At 44.5% G+C, this 22563-nt stretch overlaps 1 protein-coding gene across 2 annotated transcripts; it reads right to left on the bottom strand.

The window, feature by feature from the left end:
- Positions 1–282: 282 nt before the first annotated feature.
- LOC133116216 (transient receptor potential cation channel subfamily M member 2-like) lies at positions 283–22547 on the bottom strand. 2 transcript variants are annotated; one of them, XR_009705848.1, is made up of 24 exons: positions 22421–22547; positions 14586–14763; positions 14272–14452; positions 13842–14008; positions 13093–13279; positions 12897–12958; positions 12589–12789; positions 12394–12496; positions 11743–11864; positions 11093–11413; positions 10896–10997; positions 10489–10621; positions 10090–10235; positions 7138–7250; positions 6567–6626; positions 5967–6192; positions 4512–4630; positions 4214–4346; positions 3501–3672; positions 2980–3160; positions 2036–2217; positions 1806–1936; positions 578–641; positions 283–358 (listed from the first exon to the last, which is right to left on the bottom strand). XR_009705848.1 is itself a non-coding variant. In XM_061225556.1 (23 exons), exons 1-23 carry the CDS (start codon positions 22522–22524, stop codon positions 998–1000), a joined length of 3351 nt encoding a protein of 1116 aa, XP_061081540.1. In that variant the 5' UTR covers positions 22525–22547; the 3' UTR covers positions 650–997. The 2 variants fall into 2 exon arrangements, 1 of the variants encoding a protein (XP_061081540.1); XM_061225556.1 differs by lacking the exons at positions 283–358; positions 578–641 and adding an exon at positions 650–1022 and having other exon boundaries at positions 1806–1938.
- Positions 22548–22563: the final 16 nt, after the last annotated feature.

Here is a 22563-nt window from a genome sequence, read left to right as displayed (position 1 = left end):
CGTTGACGTGGTATTCTCCAAAAGTCTTCTCTGTCCATTTCTCTCTCATGGATACAGCTAGGTCAGTCTCTGTGATTGTTCTTCGCAGTGCTAGACCAGAGAATGGGTCCAGTGAGTTATCGAAATAACTGATCTTATCTGAACGATAACTGTTGATGGCAGAGATGAAAACTCGCTGGTAACATTTGGCTGAGGAGGCACACTGGATCCCTCCAAGGAACGCACATCAAATCAGGCATTACCCACCAGACAGATAACAATCAAACTCACACAACACAGGGGCTTGTTCATTCGTCACGTAACCATGGGATTTGAGGGCGTCCATTATCCACTGTAAGGCTTTAGTGGACTGGGAGACCTGTCAAATAGAAACGGTCAGAAACTATAGAGGGCAAATGAGAGAGTAAAAGGGTTCAAATTAAAGAGTTCTTCTATGGCTCCTCTAAGCCAAAGAACCCTTTTATTCTGAGAGGTTACAGGGAGACACCAGGCACAGCATTTGGGAAATGGGTACAGGTAGACTGCCTTTCAGCATTTGAGGAAACGTGCACAACAGATTTATCAAAAGCATATCAACCTGTTGCTCCAGGTGGACCAGCCTTTTCGCCATGGCAACAGAATCCTCCACCATGACTCCCACCCTGGAGAAGATAAGCAAACACATTCATCCATCCATTATCTTAACCCGCTTATCCTGAACAGGGTCACAGGGGGGCTGGAGCCTATCCCAGCATACATTGGGCGAAAGGCAGGAATACACCCTGGACAGGTCGCCAGTCCATCGCAGGGCACACACACCATTCACTCACACACTCATACCTATAGGCAATTTAGACTCTCCAATCAGCCTAACCTGCATGTCTTTGGACTGTGGGAGGAAACCGGAGTACCCAGAGGAAACCCACACAGACACGGGGAGAACATGCAAACTCCGCACAGAGAGGCCCCGGCCGACGGGGATTCGAACCCAGGACCTCCTTGCTGTGAGGCGGCAGTGCTACCCACTGCACCATTCCTGCCGCCTAAGCAAACACAGTGCAAATTCATACAAATGTAATTAAAAATGACACGCAAACCTCCAAAGCAATGCCAAGAGAGTCCTATGAGACCATTGGTTAGGAAACTGGTATTATTACTCAGTTTGTATCACACTTCTATTCAATCAACAAGGAAGCGTTATTAGGAATGAGGTAAATATATTGTGAACTGACAAGTGTCATATATGAAATCCTTCCGCAGCAGCAGTTGTGTCCCGCATCTGTCCCTCCCCCTTATGCTCAAAACCCCTGTCCCCACCCTTCCATTGGCCACACCTCCCAACCTCTTCTGTTAAGAAAGACACAAGGGCAAGGATGTCCATTGTCCCCTTTGTCTTTGCTCTTTTCATCATTCAACTGACAATTTCTTTCAGACAATATCGCAACGTCAACGGTTTCCAGACCTCTTCAATGGAGCACAAAATAAACAATGCTGATGATATATTTTTGTATTTAAACTAACAGGGAAATCAAACTTCTCTTTTTCATCAATTTAATCAACTCCCAATAATCACATGAACATAAATGTGCATTCTCTAGAAAAATAAATCTAATACTTTGGTATTTTCAATATGAACCTTCCTTCCCTCCACTTCCTGGAAAGCTGGATTTTAATTTCGATTTTACATCATCAAGTATCAGTGGGCAAGTTCCTCATAGTTCAAATGTCAGTCAGTTCCCGTGTAATCAGTGTTCTTTCAGGCAGTGATTTGATCATACATTTAGTCAATAAGGGCCCAAAGCCCCCCCCGTGGTGTGAGCCCATACTTGTCAGAAGTGTCCTGAATGTGGCGCTCCATGCTCTGCCTCAGGTCCCTCCGGTTCTTGGCCAAATGATTCTCCTTCATGAAGGCCTCCCATGAGAGCATCTCCTCTTCCTCCGACAGTGACAGCTGTTCCTCTGAGTGAGGAAGAAGAGGAAGAGGTTATGGCAGCTGGTTAACAGCGTTGCTAAGAGACGGAGGAGGTTGTTGTTGTGGGGTGTGTACTGTACTCACTGAAGCGCTTGAATTTTTGGGGGTCCTTGCAGAGCACGACCCTCTTGAAGAGGATGTACACATGGCTGAGGAAGATGAAGGGTGGGGGTGGGGTGGGGCGGCTGTGGTATTCTTTGATCATTCCGTAGCGCTGAAACTTCCAGATCCTGTCAGTATTGTCCTGCACTTCCTGGAATGTGTAGCTGCAGAGAAGAAGGGACAGAAAAAGGGATAGGGGCAAAGGGATAAATACTGAAAGGGTGAAGGAGTGTGGAAAGAGCTAAATGATTGTGGTCTGGGCTCTGGTTCAGGTGGGAAGGAGAGATGATTCATAGTAGGACAGGCTTAAGAGATTGTTCAGGGTGTAGGGGAGGAAACTTGAGGCTTTTGAATCACATAATGGATGGAGGCACCTTATGATTCATATGACCCAATCAAAATGATTTGCTTCAAACCAGGGAGTTATTGATTGCTCTGCCAAGATTACTATATGGAATTATTGTCCTGTAAATCATTCTATGAATAATATGAGCACTGCACAGCTACAACCTGTAGCGTAGTTGTTAAGGTATATAACTGGGACCTGCACAGCCTTTGGGCCCTTGAGCACGGCCCTTAACCCTGCATTAGTCCAGGGGAGGATTCTCTCCTGCTTAGTCTAATCAAATGTATGTCACTCTGCCAAATGCCATTAATGTAATGTTATAAACTAAGTAACGTGTAGTGTCCCGAGTTGATTACTTTAATGTTCCGCTCAGCATTTTCCACTGAGTCTACTCCAGTCAATCAGATCACAAGCACCCATTTCACTCTGATCTGTAATCTCACAACAACTTCTTTTGGAATAATAACCCCTTATTAAAATGATAATCTGTAACCTCGAATGATTGTCACACTTTCCACAACCAAAAAGGAGTTGCAGGTTGGTGCCAGGCTTTGGAGAAGCGGTGGGCCAGGGCACTCACTTGAAGATGGCGATGAGCAGGTTCAGCAGAAGGATGTTGGCGAACAGCAGGTACACACACAGCAGAATGATGGTGAGCCACTCGGGGAACACTGGTGTGGAGTCAGCATTCAGAGCTGGGCACTTTGGCTTCAGAGGGTCAGTTGCATTCAAACTGCACTTGCTCATGTCAAACGCCACATCTGTCCCGCACAGATAACAGGATCCGATTGAAATCACATTCACATTTTTATGGCTCAGTTAAAGACATTTGATTGCTGTTACCATTCCTAGTTCCAATGAAATTAGGTTACTGCTGGTGGGTGAGGTGGGATAGAGGTGGGAGAAGCAAAGTAGCAAAATATTTTTCAGAGGATTAGTGAATGCCAGTCAGTATTGACTACATTAAGAACAACATCAATTCAAGGACCAATATTTTCAAGGACAATAGGAATCTTGCACATGACTGACCGACATATGACTCCGAGATCAGCATATCACAGCCCAGCATATATAGCTGTATTTGTTGGACAGTTCACTCACTGTCAATGTTGGTGGGGAGATTCCCGAATATGATGAGGTAGGGCTCGTACACCACACCACGTATTATCCAGTTCAGCCTTTCCTCATTGTGGATCAGGATGCCCTGCTTGGCAACCCCATATGCCACCACCCAGATACTCAGCAAGAACATGAAGAAGAACAAGTCCGTCATCTGGTGAAGTGAGAAAGAGACACCAGTCAATCTTTGGGAGCTTAGAGAGCAAATCCATTTGCCCTTGTAGTACCATTTCTTATTTATTATTACATATTTTATTAACAGGATTCCTTTGCTGAGTATGATTCATATATACTGTAGCCTCCAACGTTAAATATAATGACAATAGTCTAATATTTCTATTTCTATTTATTAACATTTTATTATTCATCATAATTTATCAAGACATATAAATTTACCTATCCATTTTTTCATTATGAGAAAAGTAACTTGGCTTGATGAGAGGTAGGCAGGGCCTCAAACAATCCAACATCAAATACTCCCAGTCACTTACACCAAAACCTAATAAATAAGCATCCTTGACATCAAGATCTTGTCCCTACATTTATCAACCAATCCAGTGAAAAAGGAGCAGTCTCCAGTGTTGATGGAGGCACCCAATCATTGGTGCAGCCTTTGCCACCTGTTATCAGTGGTTCAAAGAGGCAAAACAGGTTCATGAATCCTCACTCTCATGTTTACACTCAAATCCACTCACCATTCTCTTGACAATAATGGTCTTGGGGCCTAACGTCTTGCTGATGGTGAATATGGCCATGAGATGCAGGCAGAATACGATGAAATCAATGCAGAGGATTATCTTTCCAGTGTAGAACATAACAGTGGTTAACCTAGAAGAATGGTTTGGGGTATTAGTGACCTCTGTTTAATTGAAATACAGAACCACAAAGGTTATATTGTATATTGTAACATAGATATTGTACTTGTAAAGATTCTCTTTATAACATTTCTGATAGCCGTGAATGGTCAGCTCGTGTTAACTGAAACCATCTTACCTGCAGGCCAGTCCAATAAGGAAAAGAAGGATCGATAGTACATCAAAAATGTTCCACAGGTCATTGATGTACATCTTGGACTTCCTCCGGAAGCCAAATCCATCAGGATCATCAAACAGCTTACCACAGGGACACAGAACTTTGGGTTAACCATTAGTTATCCTTTTGCAATATGTTTCATAATTTCCTGAGAAGATCAAATTTGCTACACCATCCTCTCAATGTCATTCTCTACATGTTACTCCATTAAAACCTATCCCCACCAAGACCTAATGGAGAGATACGGTAAATACCTGAAAAAACAAAAACATTGAAATTAAAAGATTAAGCTGGTGTATGACATACAGTGCCCTCCAAAAGTATAGGAACAGTAGAGTTAAACTTATTATTTTGCCATATACTTGGCATTTGGATTTCAGATAAAAAATGAACAAGAGATAAAAGTCAAATTGACAATCCCCCCATATTCAGCTGAGCAAAAGTAAGCTAACAGATTAAAAGTTTTGCCCCATATTTCTGCACGTGTGCTCTCATTTGCTGTTCGTCCACATATTTTCTGTCTTGTTTAACAACTACCTTGAGGAAAGAAGGAGCTCTAGGCTGAGTTAAGGTGGACCTAAGAGTACTGAGGCCCTCTTGTGAATAAAAGCCTGGCTCAGACTCCCTACAGCTTTGATCAAGCGTAAGGGATAAGACAATGTTCTACCGATCTGTATGTGGAACTTGCTCTTGGCGCTGCTGTGTGTCTATTTCCCGCATGCCGTTTCCAAGTTTGACAGCCGCATTATGTTTACTTTAGTAGAACAAGGCGTTTCTTTTTGTCACTTTCAAAACTCATTGTTTTTGTTATCGTCTGTTATTGTAAGTCTTTTAAGTCGCAATATGCCGCTGTCGGGGATAACACCCTTATCAGAGAGAGCTTTGCGCACCTCCAATAGTCAGGGGATCTACGCCGGAGTTCCTCATGGCGGATTGGGTATTTAGGTTACTTCCACATAAGTATCCTGCCCGAGATACAGTGGAGCCGAGAAGCGCACTGTATTTGTTTCAGTTTTAGCATTAGCAAATTTGTTTTTCACAAATTTGAAATACACGATTGTTGGAGACCGCCCCTCTCAGTGGAGTGTTTCGCGAGTGCACAGGTACTCGCCGACCGCCCAGGGTTCTGTGTGTGATAACCCTTGGAGCAGTAGGTGGTTTTAGTTGGCGCACTTGTAACTCTCCTGCATGGTCAGTTGGGCCTAGGTGAGTGTCAGGTGAATCTTTGTGGGTTTCTGACTTCCCTAAAGTGAAGTAGTGTACATGGTCATTGGAGTATCGAAAAGGAAACAACAGAGCAACAGTTAACACCGTCAAAACAAAAACAGCCCATACTGTTTCCATATTTCTGGAGGCCACTGTATAACACCCCGCCATTGTGTACAAACCCCTGCTGGCCTCCCACTCCAAACTGACCTGGCGCATCTCCTCACACAAAAGCGAGGCCAGCCACCCATACAGCAGGTATTCTTTCCAAGAGGGTTTAGTCTGGAAGTCGATCATCAGCACATAGGCAAAGAGCCACAGGAAAACAAAGTAAGACACAATGTTCCAGTAGAACTTGATCTGTGCTGAGCTGAAGAAGCTGACCAAACGTGATTTACGGGTAAGCGGCTGCAGGTCTGGTTTCTCCATATAATCCCTAAAGAGAGAAGGGTGGAAGAGGGGGTGACCAGGTGTATAAATTACGTTAAGTTCTCTGTTTTTCAATCAATAAAATTGTTCTGAGACCAATGTCAATTCAATTTAGGTAAGGAATCCGAATCCGAATCTACAGCTCATGTTATTCTACTTTTACCTAAAGAGATGAATACTATTTCTGCAAGCCCAAATTTAACTAGTAATGTATGTTCAGTTCCTTTCTTAATTATGAAAAAACAACCCAGTGGTTTAAAGAAGCAAGGTACCAATCACGAATCAGTCATGTTAATACTTAAAGTAATTATGTTATCTGACTATCTGGCTATCTTTCATGTAACCGGACCAAATGTTTACCGGATCAGAGATGCAACTGACCTTTTCACAGAGCATGTCCTCTCCTTTCGCCGAGTCTCCCTGTGTATGTCCTCATCACGCCTGCAAGACAGGAACTCATCATATGGGGGGCAACATTGGCTCAGGAGGTAAGAGCAGACATCTGCCAGTTGGATGGTGGTCAGTTTGATCCCCCCCCGGGTGTGTCAGTGAGCATGACACCTAACCCCCAATTGCTCCTGACGAGCTGGTTGGTGCTTTGGATGGTGGCCAATTGCTGTTGGTGTGTGTGCGTGAATGAGAAGCATCAATTGTTTAGCACTTTGGATAAAGGCAATAGATAAATGCAGACATTTACCATTCATCAATCCACATGATCCTTCACCATTTTGTAGCAAAAAATGTCTTTAGACTTCCAATGACACCATTATTCTCAGCTATACTTATAATCCTTGAGTCTTTCTCTATTAAAAGTGCAGTCACCGATCAAGGAGATAGGTCCGTTGCTGCCATCAAGTGTCAAATCTCTGTACTACAAGCTGAAAGCACACACTTTCTGGAGATTTGTCAGAAGCGTAGTGGTCCTCTAACAATGGAGAGTGAGGACAATGACCTGAAGGTCAGCAGGCCCGTGTAGATCAGAGGGGGGAACAGCATACACAGCAACATCTTCCACTGGGGGTTGTCCACTGCCAGCTCCCCATACCAGATCTGTGTCAGCAGCCCCTGGAGATCAAATGGGAAATCCACCCTTTAGACACCCGGGGGAAATGTCCATGACATCCCACAGCCTTCCAAACAATGGGCTTCATTTCTCGATATTTTCGGAAATCTGTGTGCAAATGTATGTGTGTTTGGAAACAAACGAAAATTTGCGCCAGATTTACCAAACAGGAGTGGACACAGCTTTTTTTTGTATGTTGTTTATTCTGTTCAAAGATGGACAAGGAAATTAAAATGATTGTCCTGGAGGAGAAACATAAAGCGATGTGCCAAACCTGAAGAAGGTCCACTGGGATCATAACATTGTCTACTGTGTGTAAGGAGCATATCAGGCTTCCTTCCTTTCATCCGAACTAACATCTAAACATAGTTAGTTGGCAATTAGCCTACTTTCGTTTATATAGGCTACATAAACTACATATGTGCCACATAGGACTGGAATAAAAGCAGTGTAAAAATGGAGTCCTACCTGCTCCATTGATCTACGCAATGGAGATATTGCTGTTTTTGTAATCTCTGTCTTGAGTTCCACATACTGTGGAACATCCATCCATTATCTGAACCCGCTTATCCTGAACAGGGTCACAGGGGGGCTGGAGCCTATCCCAGCATACATTGAGCGAAAGGCAGGAACACACCCTGGACAAGTCACTAGTCCATCGCAGGGCGCACACACCATTCACCTAACCTGCATGTCTTTGGACTGTGGGAGGAAACCGGAGTACCCGGAGGAAACCCACGCGAACACGGGGAGAACATGCAAACTCCACACTGTAGGGACTACAACTTCCACATTCCCACAGGAAAATTCTGCGACGTCCACCACGAATGACGTCTAACTTGGTTCAGCCAATCCCGTAATGGCGGGAGCAATAAACGGTCCTGTATAAGAGCAAGACACGTTCTTGGGATCTCTCTTCTGCTTTTTCTGCTTCTTCTGCTTCTCTTCTTCGACGCACCCTTTTTGGCCATTCGCTTCAGCTCATCTGCTCCGAGACTCGGACAGAGGCTGAATGCTGCACAGCGCACTACCAGGCCTACGGACACACCCAGTTACCTTGCGGTAACTTCTTGGCCTATAGCGAGTGGAAACTGGTGTACGCGGAACGCTACTTCAGTTTACTCCTGCAAAGCTAACCAACGAACAACAGCAATGAACTTTCCACCCGGAAAAGGGACCAACGAACATCCTTCCAGCAACCGAGCCGACCAGACGACAACGCGCGGCTAAGACGCCCCAGCCTGCGCATCTCTCCAAGACACACATTCACAGCACCATTGCGGCTCCTACAAGGACAGCACGTCTTTTGGATCCAATGCGTATGTAAGAGAAACAGTAAGAGAACAAACATTCAGGTATAGCCAGTGTTTAGTTTAGCCTTAACTGTTTTTGTGAATCTGTGTTTCCATATTTGCCGTCTTATCATTGGAATGTATTTTGTTAGCTATATATGTACGTGAATTGATTCGCCGTCTTTTGCGCATATATAGAGTAAACTACGCAAGTAGTCTTCTCACAGCTAACAATAACTAACACACCCAGAACTCTAGCTTACCCAAGCTAGCTACTCCCACTTTTACCTTTCCTTTTTCAAGCGACACGCGAGCTTGCGCGCGCCACACACACGCACACACACATACCCAACTAAATTTCCTTACTAACTTCCCGTTAGTTTATCTGTTCTGTGTTTTATGTTTGTTTAATAAATATATTTGATTAAACCCTGGTGTCCGTTTTGGAATCACATAGACATGAGAGCCGAGTTAAAGCAGTCTTTCGAAGAACTTCCAACCTTCAGGTTATCGGTATGTTTAATCATTAATATTGGTTATTTTAATTATTAATTAAAATACTAAATTTGTGGTTAGATATTTCTGATAATAGTAATTTTATGAGACTGATTACTTTTTGCAGTTATACTGCTACACAACATTTAACTGGCGCCCCGGTTTCGTAGAGAGTAAAATCCCTGCGTTATTTGGCGGCCCGTGCGAGGACCCTACAACACAGAGAGGCCCCGGCCGACCGGGATTCAAACCCAGGACCTCCTTGCTGTGAGGCGTCAGTGCTACCCACTGCACCATCTGTGCCGCCCGGAACTGTGGAACAGGTCAAATAAAAATGGATGAATGAATGATGAATGAATAAAACTGGAGGCAAAGTTGTAAAATTATAGGAGAGACGTTACTGTCTGAGATTATCAAGGAGCAATATATTTCTACTGTCCTGTGTCAGTCTGCAAGAAGGACGGAAAGCAGAGTTCTGGCTCCAGGGTGTTGTACAAACTGAGGAGGAGGCAGTCGGAAGTGACTTGTGAGCCTCACCAAAGAAATCGGCTCGGTCTTTGAATATGAATATGAAGTACGAATTTGAACGCGCTGTGATAGTTCATTGTTTCCTTTGCCACACCAAAGAAATCAGCTTGGTCTTTGAATATGAATTTTTTCTGAAGTAGGCTACCCCATGCCCCAAATCCTCTAATAGGCTAAAGCAATAAATGTACCTGTAATGTAAAGAGAGGCCAGGCAAATAAACAACGGTCTGAGCAGGCTACGCTGTATTTATAGCAAACTTTTATACTTGTAGGCTACGCCCTATTTCTAGCAAAGTGTTTTATGGATTTTATATTAAACTCCACTTAAGCATGAATTAATCAGGATTACCGGAATGAAACATCATGTTTTTATATGATATGAATAATTATAATATTCAACTGGGTTATTAAAATAACTGACTTTCAATGTTCTCACAGAAACTGCCACCATAGGAACTTCTGGAAAGGCACAGCCCAACAGGCTTACATGAAACTGCTTATCTTGTGGGTTCTTGGCTTGGACCTACCTGTACTCCAGCATGGGCTACAAAGCTCTTGTCATCAGCCTCCACAGCCAAGCGTAGGCAAGTGGTCCCACCCCAGGATGGAGAGATTCGAATCAGGAGCTTCTGGGCACGCTGCACATCGTGGCTGTAGCACTCACTGAACACACCTGTAGGGTGGAGATGGGGTTGTGCCGAAGAGGGAAGGAGGTTGGGGCCAGGGATGGAGCCAGGGCAGGGAGGAAGTATGAGAAGTATGAGAAGTATGGAAAACCATGGCTGGAATTAATAACCACAAACGTCATTGACGTGAATGGTCAAACTACTGCTATCCAGTATGTGAATGGATTATCAGATTACTTCAGTAAGAAGGTAATAGAGGCCACCAATCTAAATGTGAAAATATTTCAATGGTTGAGGTACCAATGGCCTTTTTCTCGTAGTAATCAGCCAGCTCCCGCATCTTTTCTGCCTCGTCATCCTCATCAACTTCCTTCTTTGCCAGTTTCTTCAGGATCTTGCTAGCAGCTAGTGCAGCGCACATGCTGTCCCTGCACTACACAGACAAACCCAACTGGAGCACAATGCTCAGCTGCACGGCACACACTGTGCTACACAGAGAACTCTTAGCATGTACATTCCCAGAGTACCAGCGACTTCTTGACACTCTCCTTAGTGCTAACCTTTAAATCTTGTAACCCATGCAAAAGCGATTCTTTAGTAAAAAGGGTATTTACATAAATTTTAACAGAAATGCACCCTAATATAAACCAGACTTCCCTGGAGTCTTCAGATCACAGCACAGTCACCCCTCTACCAGTGTGCTGTACCTGTTCCCAGGCGATCTCAGCCAGCTCCTTTCTGTTCTGCAGGATGGCCCAGAGGAAGAGGTCCCTCCCTGGGTAATTCTTTGCAGGCCTTTTGGGTGGAGACTGAAAAAGCATGGTGTGGCAAGTCATGACAACCCGGTGATGCGTCAAGAGCAAACGTTCGACAGGCCTTTTCTGACCTGCTGACATTCACTCACCCTGACACTCCCCATGTCATCCTTGGGCATTTCAATGCATGCCTGGCCGTAGGTAGGGGGGTAGATGGGCTTGGTGCCACCCAGGTAGTAGAGCACCTCATGGGACACGTGGCTGAGACACATAGAGCTCTTCTGGCTTTTCATGCGCTTGGCCAGCCTGCGCTGGAAGATGCAGCCCATCTCCAGGTGGTTGTACAGTTTGAGCAGGGTGTCGTTGGTCAGGAACTTCCTCAGGCACACTCCATTCTCCAGCAGCAGCTTCACAAAGTCTGGCTTGTGGCCAAATAGGGCTGAGCGCATGGCCTCGTGCAGGTCACTGGACTGGTGTACAGTGGAGTAGAGTACAGTAGAGTAAGCTTTTTCTAACCTTCACTCATGGCAATACATTACAAATGCATGCATTACAAATGAACACTAAATAAATTTGATCTCAGTGACTTTGACCGTGGAATGATTGTTGGTGCCAGACAGGGTTGTTTCAGTATCTCAGAAATTGATGATCACCTGGGATTTTCATACACAACAGTCTCTAGATTTTGCTGAGAATGGTGCGAAAAACAAAAGAAATTCAGTGAGCAGCAGTTCTGTGGGCAAAAAACGTTGTTAATGAGAGAGGTCAGAGTAAAGGTCATACTAAATATGAGCCACACCTTCCACTGGCTCTCCTCAGTGAAGATCTCGCTCTTTGCTATGTCTGAACGGTTCCAGGCTACTGCCAGCTTCAGCTTCTGCTCCCAGGTTTCCTGGCCCGGAGAACCACTGCTCCGGGAAGCTGGGAAAGAGGAGCACTGAAAACATGGAATCCTTCTTGGAATATACAGAACTGTAGATAGCGCTCTCAGATGGATAACTGCTAACAGCTGGACAGGTTGTATGCACAGTGTTAAAATATCCATCTGCTCTGATGGGAATGGAGCATACAGTAGAAGTCTAAAAAATAAGTCTAATAAATGCCTAATAAGGAAGAGGTTAGAGTGGCTAATGTAAATCCTGACACTGGAATACTGTGCAGGTAAGTGAATTTGTGATGGGCACAGTCTTTATATCTGTGTAGGTGTTGTTGTCTTTGTTGTTGTCTTTGCAGATGACAGTTATCTGTACCATTAATCATCATTTTTTTATTGATAAGCATGAGACATTGAGCTATTATTATGGCAAGATGGGTTCTAACTCAATTTCCTCCTTCTTTGATGCAGATTGAGGGTTTAATATTTTTACTAAATCAGAAGTCTGTCTCTGGCAGAACTGCCGCCAGGTGAGCTGAGGCACACAGGGTCATTTAAAAAACCCTAGTCAGGCACCTTTGAACAGAGCTCGGAGGATGGCTACATCAACATCATTCTGTCCCTCCTCATCGATGCGGAACACGGTCAGCAACTGGGGCGTCCTGAGAATGTCCTGGATCTGAAGGGGAAGTGAACATCAGACTCCTCCACCCAAAGACATCAGCTCACCCCCTCCCAAGCAAGTATATGCCACCCTGCCCCAAATCTTACCTTCTTGGTCCACTCAATGAGCCGGCCCTTTTTGAACCCCTCGTACTGGTGGCTAAAGAACTTCATCATCAGCTGGCGAATGAGGGCGAGGGTGACTTGGGCTATGGGCAGCTTGGCTACATGGGCGATGACGTCGGCCAACCGCCCCGAGCCCTCCAGAATCACGCACGGGGTGCCATTGAGAATGGTGTTGTACATCATCTGTAGTTGTGGAGGGATGTACAGACAAAGCCCACAGTGAAAGGATACTGTCATGTCTGTTGAAACTAACTGAAGAACATTTGACCATAAGGTCAGAGGTTACCTACTTTCAGGGTCCCGTATCCACCATCTAGCACCACGCAAACCACAGGGACCTTCAGCCCACTCCCTGAGGGAGAAACAGAGAGTACAGGCTCGGTATCCCCATAGAATAATATAATATGGGGCCAGATTTAATGACACCTTTTCAATTCACCATCTCAATCAGTAGAAAACACAGGTCCAGCACACACTCCTCCTCACCTTTGTCCCCCAGAGGCTGCTGGGAAATGAGTTTCTCCAGCTTGCTGCGGAGAGCAAACTCCACGCAGTACCGCCCGGTCGTCCCGTCATCCACCAGCAGGAAATGGGAGTGATTGGCGTCCAGAGAGGACAGCCTGCCCTGCTTCTGTTTGTCTGGGGAGTATTCAACTGGGATGTCGCTGTTGTCCTGTGTGAAGACATAGGAGATCAAGTACAAGATCGAGTAGTCGTCTGATCAGGAAGAAACCTTGCATGAGAAAACAGAGAGCAGAAAGGTAGGACAAAGCAGGACTAAGGCTTGGACATCTGTGTGCGCACAGGTCCAGCCTGACCTCAAGAGTTCAACAGAGCTTCTGCACCAGTATGAAATCATGCCTTTCAGAATTTCTTTCCTTCCCACCACCACCCCAGCATCCAACTATGGGCTCTGATTCTCAAGATCCCCATGGAAGTGTCTGTAGTCTCTCCCTGTGTAGTCTCTCGGCTGGCTTACAAAAAGGAGTGATGAGAGGACAGAGCCTGGATGCAAAAGTTTGCATTGACATTAAACCTCAATAATTATTGCTTAATTAACTGTGAGTTGTCTGGAAGTTTCTGTACTCGATTGATCTTGACTGGTGCAATGGAGCCAACCAAGAGGAAGAAGGCAGGATTTGCGGTTTCTTATTAGTTCCCAATACACCAGGCAAGCTCAGTAAAGCAATAATTTTGTATGTGACCCAGGTCTGGTAGCCCAGGTCCAGCCTCACCTTTGTCTTCACCAGAGCGTGCCGGTTGAGCAAAGTCCCCCAGGTTGCCATGCCGATTAGCACAATTTGATCCTCTGTTGTGCTGGTGGTCAGGGCGTAGTCCCTCACCGCCTGCCCGACATGCATCATCACCCCATCATGCGTGCCCCCAGTCAGGATCCACGCACCTACAAACACAACAAAGATCGCACCTATCCATATATACAACTGCCAATGTCAGACCCCATACACAACAGCATTCGCACACCTTACCACTGTAGGCTCAACATGCAACACCACTTCACACTGGTGACACCTCATGAAACACCACCCAAACACAGCACAGTGAGTGCCAAGCATCTCCCACTGTATGTTGAGTTCACTGTATTTGAGTATATGAGGGGTCAGTCGTGTATATAGGTCGTGTAAGGGGTCACAGGTGAGGATGTACCTGTGGTTTTGGCCACTTTAATCAGCCCCCTGCGGAACATGTCCTTCAGCCGAGCCCTCATGTAGAAGTTTCGGGTTCCGCCCACCACAGATATTAGAAGGTTAGGTGGGCGGAGCTTCCAGTGGTCAGTCATCAGCTTGTATAGGGCATCAGTGGAGGTGTCTGTGGACACTCGCACATACTGAAGGGACACACACACACACAAAAGATCACACATAAGGGTAGAAAAAGTAAGGTCACTTTCAATCTTGAGTAAATACACAAAACCTGATGCTATTCAAACCATTACTTTCAAATTTATAGGATCCTGTTACCTTTCCCATTTTATGCCTCAGTCCACTGAACCTGATGTCTCCATAGGCGTCTGTGGGCACCTCCCGAATGTGTTTGTGTCTGTCCCACGTCTCACCCACAAACTCATTAGGCCTCAAAGCATCATCCACATGAAGATCTCTGGGGTAGCCACACATACAGAGCCCTGGATACTGGATGCTGGATGAGAGACAATCATTCACAGAATGTTTTTATCATGCATTCACAGAGGAGATGCAGTCTGTAAATTATTATGGATGTTTGACCTTGACCCAGAATCAGAGATTTCATGATCTAGAATTGACATGGATGAACTAGCAAATTTACACATCATCACTCTGTTTTCATTTCTACAATAATTGCGATCAAGACATATCGAGATACAATTCATAACATTTAGATTTTCATTTCATTCTTTTATTTCATTCTGCATTATTTATCAGCAAAAAAATATTTATAATCATGAAAATTTGTAACAAATAACAGACATGAAGCAGACATTCCATACACTTTTTCTTGAGCAGAAAATCAAAACAGACAACCTTCTCTCTCTTTCAAGAGATATTTAAATCTAATTTAAACTTTATTTTGCCAAATCTGCAGCCTAACAAAAAGATGATCTGAGCATTCATTATCGTACCTACTGCGCTTGTGTAAAAATATATTCTCGTGAGCTGCTCATATGAAGATCTGAAATCCACTATCACAGAAGCTGATAACTGAAAATATGAAAGTTCCCACTTGTTTACTTACAACAACTTAGTTATCGCATACAATTATCAGTGATAATTCTAACACTTGAAAGCAGTGAACTTTGACTCTTGCATGACTAAAGCCTTAAGAATGTAGGGACTACAACTTCCACATTCCCACAGGAAAATTCTGCGACGTCCACCACGAATGACGTCTAACTTGGTTCAGCCAATCCCGTAATGGCGGGAGCAATAAACGGTCCCGTATAAGAGCAAGACACGTTCTTGGGATCTCTCTTCTGGCTCTTCTGCTTCTTCTTCTGCTTCTTCTCTTCGACGCACCCTTTTTGGCCAGTCGCTTCAGCTCATCTGCTCCGAGACTCGGACAGAGGCTGAAGGCTGCACAGCGCACTACCAGGCCTACGGACGCACCCAGTTACCTCGCGGTAACTACGTGGCCTATAGTGAGTGGAAATTGTTGTACGCGGAACGCTACATCAGTTTACCCCAATAAAGCTCAACAACGAAACAGCAACAAACTTTTACACCTGGAAAAGGACCAGCGGATCAGACGACAACGCGCTCGGACACCATTCACAGCACCATCGCCGCTTCTACAAGGACAGCATGTCTTTTGGATCCAGCAATGCGTATGGACTCAGTAAGAAAACAAACATTCAGGCATAGCCAGTGTTTAGTTTAGTCTTAACTGTTTTTGTGAATCTGTGTTTCAATATTTACCATCCAACCATTGTAATGTGTTTGGTTAGCTACATATATATGTACGTGAATTGATTCGCCGTCTTTTGCGCATATATAGAGTAAAACTACGCAAGTAGTCCCTTCTCACAGCTAACTCTAACTCATTACCACACCCAGAACTCTAGCGACACGCGCGCTTGCGCGCGCCACACACACGCACACACACATACCAAACTAAATTTCCTTACTAACTTCCCGTTAGTTTATCTGTTATGTGTTTGTATGTTTGTTTAATAAATATATTTTATTAAACCCCGGTGTCCGTTTTGGAATCGCATAGACATGAGAGCCGAGTTAAAGCAGTCTTTCGAAGAACTTCCAACCTTCAGGTTATCGGTATGTTCAATCATTAATATTGGTTATTTTAATTAATTGAAATACTATATTTGTGGTTGGATATTTCTGATAACAGTAATTTTATGAGACTGATTACTTTTCGCAGTTATACTGCAACACAACGTTTAACTGGCGCCCCGGTTTCGTAGAGAGTAAAATCCCTGCGTTATTTGGCGGCCCGTGCAAGGACCCTACATAATTTGGAGTCCCGTGCGAGGACCCCTACATATTTTGGTGCCCCGTGTGAGGACCCTACATAATTTGGAGTCCCGTGCGAGGACCCCTACATATTTTGGCGCCCCGCGTGAGGAAGACTAGCTTTGGCTCAAATTTCATGTCTTGTGACTTCATAACGAATTCCCCTTCCTAATTTGGAGCTCTGCATGAGAAAGACGAGCTTTGGCTCATGTCACGTGACTCCAGAACGAATTCTCGGCATTCTTTCTCAGCTAAATTGCCACCTGTGCAATTTTTTGAAAATACCGCTAGATGTCACCCTTGTACCATTTTTGAAAGCCTGCATGAGCCGCTTTCTCAATATACTGCCCCCTCGTGTAACATTGTGGCATTACATTCGTAATCTTACACGGTAGTTTGTTGATTGGCATTTACCTTCCGGTATAATACGTATTATTAATAATAGTATTATTAGCCGCACTGTATTATTAATTATAATTAATTGGTCAAAGTAATTTTAATAATTAATTGAATTTTACATTTAAATCCAAATTTAATTGTAATTTCAACCAATCACATTCTGGTATTTAGGATTAATGTGATCAGCATCACAGTTCCTATTTTACGGTCTGAATATCCGCCATATGTTTGTTCATTTTGCTGTTGTTGCATTGCAGTACCGCTAGTGCAACTCGAGTCCCTGTGTGATGCTATAGCTACCTTGTACTATAGTTATAGAGAATATTCAAAGAGCGTTTTAAATTCTTTATCCTTCATCACAACTTGTATGTTGGATTGTGATATTGGGAAACAATTCATTGCCAACTGTTAGGAGCTCAAGGCCCTTGTCAAATTGTTAACTTCAAGAGTACCCTCTTAAGTTACTGATTTTAGCTTTTAGCTTTATTTGGCTTGAGATATGGAACCCATATCTATTGATGAGTACCTTTCCTTTTTAGCCCAAGGTTTAGCACCTGGCTACATAGCTTTCCTGAATCAGATGAACCTCACTGATTGTAGGAAAGAAATGTTCTCATTAATCAACGAGAAAGGTCACTCCCCCAACCATTCAAAAGACCCAATTCTAAGTTGTCTGGTCTTGAATTTTGCCAGACAGATTAGTCTTGCTCTTCAGAGCAACAAAAACTTAGACTCAGAGATGGCATACCTCAGAGGACAACACACCAGTGTTTTACTTGAGCTTCAAACTGTTGGCAAGAAAGCAGTACAATACTTGCGTGATCTGCATTCAGCCGAATCAGATCTTTGTTCCTACAGAGAGGAATTATTTCAGTTGAAGAGTGGATGCCACAAGCTACCACATTTACTCTCTTCTGTAAGCCTGCTTTCTCAGGCTTGCCCAACTCCAGCTTCTCCTGCTTCCTCCTTACACCACAAGGCGGGGGAAGGGGGGTCACAAATTGATTCGGGTTTGTCAGATCCCGGTTCCACAGCTTGCTCTGATGGAGACTCGTCAGTCTCCTCAGATTGCAGTGCTGTTGACCACCCATGCAATGGTTTGCCCACCTCTTCCCTGGAGAGGGAAAGGGGGGACTCCATCCCAACGGTGGTCCATCTCCGCAAGGGAGAAACAGTCAGGCAAGTACAGGACTGTACCTTCCATGCCCACCCCTCTCGTGAGGAGGTCAGGGAACCCTCCCGTGGACACGGTAGAGGAGATCTAACGTTATTAATTGGGCACACAAAAAGCAACGCTAATCCCGCTAGCTTTCCCTTTATAACTGAGAGGATAGGTGACAGCTCTGTACAGTACACTGACAGCGACAATTCATCTTCTGCCAACCATTGTGAGAATGACAGTTTTGTAGCTCCACCCTCTAAACCAAACCGAGGACGTCGAGCTCCGCATGAAACGCATTCACATTCAAATGTGATTTCAGGCTCTCCTTCTCCAAACAGGCAGACTAGTGCAACTTCACATGGTCTTCGCTTTGAGGAGCTAGAGGCCATGGCGAAGTATGTCCACACGTTTGACCCCAAGGACTCTGAATTTAACATTCAGAGTTACTTGAGAGAAGTTGACTACTGTCTCTCGGATCTGCCCAGGGCAACCGATCGAGAAAAGTTTCGACTTGTATGGAAAACCTCTACCAGAGAGATCCATACATTTATGGAACAACTTCCACCACAGGTTCGTTCCAGCTATCCCAAGGTTTGTGAAGCGTTGGTAGCTGAGTACCTGCCACGGTTTGATCAGGCCACAGCCATGATCAAATCTGTGGAGGTTAAACATAGCCGTACCGAACGACCAAAAGACTTTTACCAACGACTTAAACATGCTTTTTTCCAGGGCAGAAACGGACCAGGCTTAGATGAAGATCAAGCCTTCAAATCCCTTTTTGTGCACAACCTGCACCCCTGTGTCCGAACTCATGTTTCACTGTTTTCAAGGGGCCAACACTCAGCCCTTGAATTAAGAAATGAAGCCCAAATGGTCTGGGACACTTTAAGGATTGTGCCCAGGAATGAGGTATTGGAAACAGCTAAGCACGTTGTTCCAACCAAGCCCGCCGGCACTTCCCAAGTTGCCCCATTAAAGTCTAATGGCTCAAAACAACGGCATGTGAGTAAGTTCCCGGTTAAGAGCCACCGTGGTCGCTTCTCACACTCTGATTCCAGCCGGAATTGGAGAGAAGACCGACCCGGTAGGCCCAAGCCTGAGAGTCACCAGCATGACTCTGATAGGGAAGATACCTTGTCTGAAGAGAGCTTCTTCAGTTCCTCTGAGGACAACTAAAGCCTCTAACCTTTGTTCAGTAGTGTGTATGCCTCGAGTAACCACTCAAGAGCTATCTGGTCTTGTTCAACCTCCATCAAAAGACTGAATAAGACTGATCTATAGCCGTGGTCTCCTCACAGGCAGACTCCCAGCTGAAGCTTTGACCACTTTCTTTTGCACACCTTTCCTACCAAAGGGGGGTGGCAAAATAAACCGGTAGTTTATAGCAGCCACTTAGATTTGCATGTAGCAGCAGCAAACGCAGATCGTAAGTAGGTACTGTAGAGTTAAATCCGACACCTGTTATAACTCATAAACGTTCATTGCTTCTTTCTACACCTACTGAACCATCGTAAAGTATTGCATGTAGAAATTACAGTGTAATCTTTACAAGTATATTGCCACACCCCAGTGTGCCTTACTCCACCTCTTCCCCAAGCAAGACAAGACCACTTGTGAGCTTACCACATCATTCAGAAATGAGACCACCTCTCCATTTCCTTCCTGATGACACAGCCATAAGGTTAAGCTTGGATACAGAAAGCTGCCCTAATTTGAAAATGCCCCCACATATTTCAGATGACAACCCTCGTCAGCAACCTGACTGTAGGGACTAGAACAATTGGTCAGTCTGAACAAGACTTCCAAAAAGGCTACAGCCTCTCCATCCTAGACCCCTACATCATCTGAACATTTTCATGGCTGGGTCATTCCTGTTGGTGCTCCACCTTCTGGACACCATCCAATAATTAACAAAACACCTGAACTAACAAAACGACTAACGCTTTCACCAAGGTTTGTCATGTTTTGTGACAATGTATTCACTGTTCGACCTTAGTGTTTCACATTGTTTGTATCATGTGTTTTAGACCAGTTTAGTTAATTGTTGATAAATGCCTGGATGTTTGTCAGTCAATTGTGAACTGTGTTACCGACCCAATATACTTGACCTGTGGACTGTGAACTGACTTTTGTGCTCTCAAGGAACACTGGCTTCAGCCGCATCCTGAGACCACAGGGGGGATGTAGGGACTACAACTTCCACATTCCCACAGGAAAATTCTGCGACGTCCACCACGAATGACGTCTAACTTGGTTCAGCCAATCCCGTAATGGCGGGAGCAATAAACGGTCCCGTATAAGAGCAAGACACGTTCTTGGGATCTCTCTTCTGGCTCTTCTGCTTCTTCTTCTGCTTCTTCTCTTCGACGCACCCTTTTTGGCCAGTCGCTTCAGCTCATCTGCTCCGAGACTCGGACAGAGGCTGAAGGCTGCACAGCGCACTACCAGGCCTACGGACGCACCCAGTTACCTCGCGGTAACTACGTGGCCTATAGTGAGTGGAAATTGTTGTACGCGGAACGCTACATCAGTTTACCCCAATAAAGCTCAACAACGAAACAGCAACAAACTTTTACACCTGGAAAAGGACCAGCGGATCAGACGACAACGCGCTCGGACACCATTCACAGCACCATCGCCGCTTCTACAAGGACAGCATGTCTTTTGGATCCAGCAATGCGTATGGACTCAGTAAGAAAACAAACATTCAGGCATAGCCAGTGTTTAGTTTAGTCTTAACTGTTTTTGTGAATCTGTGTTTCAATATTTACCATCCAACCATTGTAATGTGTTTGGTTAGCTACATATATATGTACGTGAATTGATTCGCCGTCTTTTGCGCATATATAGAGTAAAACTACGCAAGTAGTCCCTTCTCACAGCTAACTCTAACTCATTACCACACCCAGAACTCTAGCGACACGCGCGCTTGCGCGCGCCACACACACGCACACACACATACCAAACTAAATTTCCTTACTAACTTCCCGTTAGTTTATCTGTTATGTGTTTGTATGTTTGTTTAATAAATATATTTTATTAAACCCCGGTGTCCGTTTTGGAATCGCATAGACATGAGAGCCGAGTTAAAGCAGTCTTTCGAAGAACTTCCAACCTTCAGGTTATCGGTATGTTCAATCATTAATATTGGTTATTTTAATTAATTGAAATACTATATTTGTGGTTGGATATTTCTGATAACAGTAATTTTATGAGACTGATTACTTTTCGCAGTTATACTGCAACACAACGTTTAACTGGCGCCCCGGTTTCGTAGAGAGTAAAATCCCTGCGTTATTTGGCGGCCCGTGCAAGGACCCTACATAATTTGGAGTCCCGTGCGAGGACCCCTACAAGAAGGATGCACATATTGAGAGTGATTCTAAATTTCAAAGTATTTTCAGGTAAGTGAAGCGAAATTCCCAAATCCAGCAGTTTTAACACCCTCTTTTAACTCTTGGCACACCGAAGACATCAATGATGGCCCTTCACTTATCCAACACATAAAATACATTTCTTCAATTTAATTACTTAATTATCGGCAAACAATATAAATGATCAAATCAATTGCCAAATGCATTGATTGGCAGAGCAACCTGTTGGATTAATGTTTATCAGAACATACAACACAAGGAATAAAATTAAGAGTTTAATTATGTTACAGAACAATCAACATCTAAATCTAACGTTGAGGGTCACCTACTTTAAACAAAGAACATTAAAGACATGGACATTCACAAGAGAAACAAATGAAGGAAAATGCCAACCCCAGCGTGTCTCTATCGAAACAGTCCCACAAAACTGAAATTCAAGTCCAGAAGGGGGGGGGGACCTTGCCCTCAGAGGGGCACAGCTGGAAACTGGAAGGTGTAGGAGAATTGACACACAATCGTTGATAGCCTAAGTTACCCACAGCTGCTGGTAGCTCTTTAAAATTAAAATGAGGTAACCCTGCTGTAAAATTTAACTGTGCCAGCTTGAACAGCATGAAAATTGATTTCATTGGTTACAGGGTGGGGCAGGCAGGGGTGTTGCCTGCACACCTGCTGGTCATTGTGGCTGCTGGCATAAAGAGCTGCCTGGGCCTCAGTGATCTCTCTGACACTGATTGGTGTGCTACTGGGAAGAGGGTTCCTGGGCTTATCTGTTTGGTTTGAATATATTTTTATGTCTGTACAACCTTGTTTGACTATCTCCAGGTTTGTTGCAAACAAGCTAGTTTGTAACACTCCCCTCTGCTCAGCTATAGGGGAGGAGAGGTAAAAGGGAGGGAGATGGAGCCCCTTACCTTTCCTTGAAGAAGCAGCACTTTTTCTTCTTGATGTTCTGTTTTATCCAGGATGGTCTGTGCATGTTATCAGGGAGTTTCACCAAGGGCACATGCTCCTCCATGTTTGGGAGGGTGCAGGAGAGGGAGAGCCAGAGGAGAGT

This window comes from Conger conger, chromosome 17, assembly GCF_963514075.1.
Source record: "Conger conger chromosome 17, fConCon1.1, whole genome shotgun sequence".
NCBI lineage: Eukaryota > Metazoa > Chordata > Actinopteri > Anguilliformes > Congridae > Conger > Conger conger.
The sequence above is the reverse complement of the archived record's forward strand: the minus strand, read 5'-3'. Positions and strand labels throughout refer to the sequence as shown.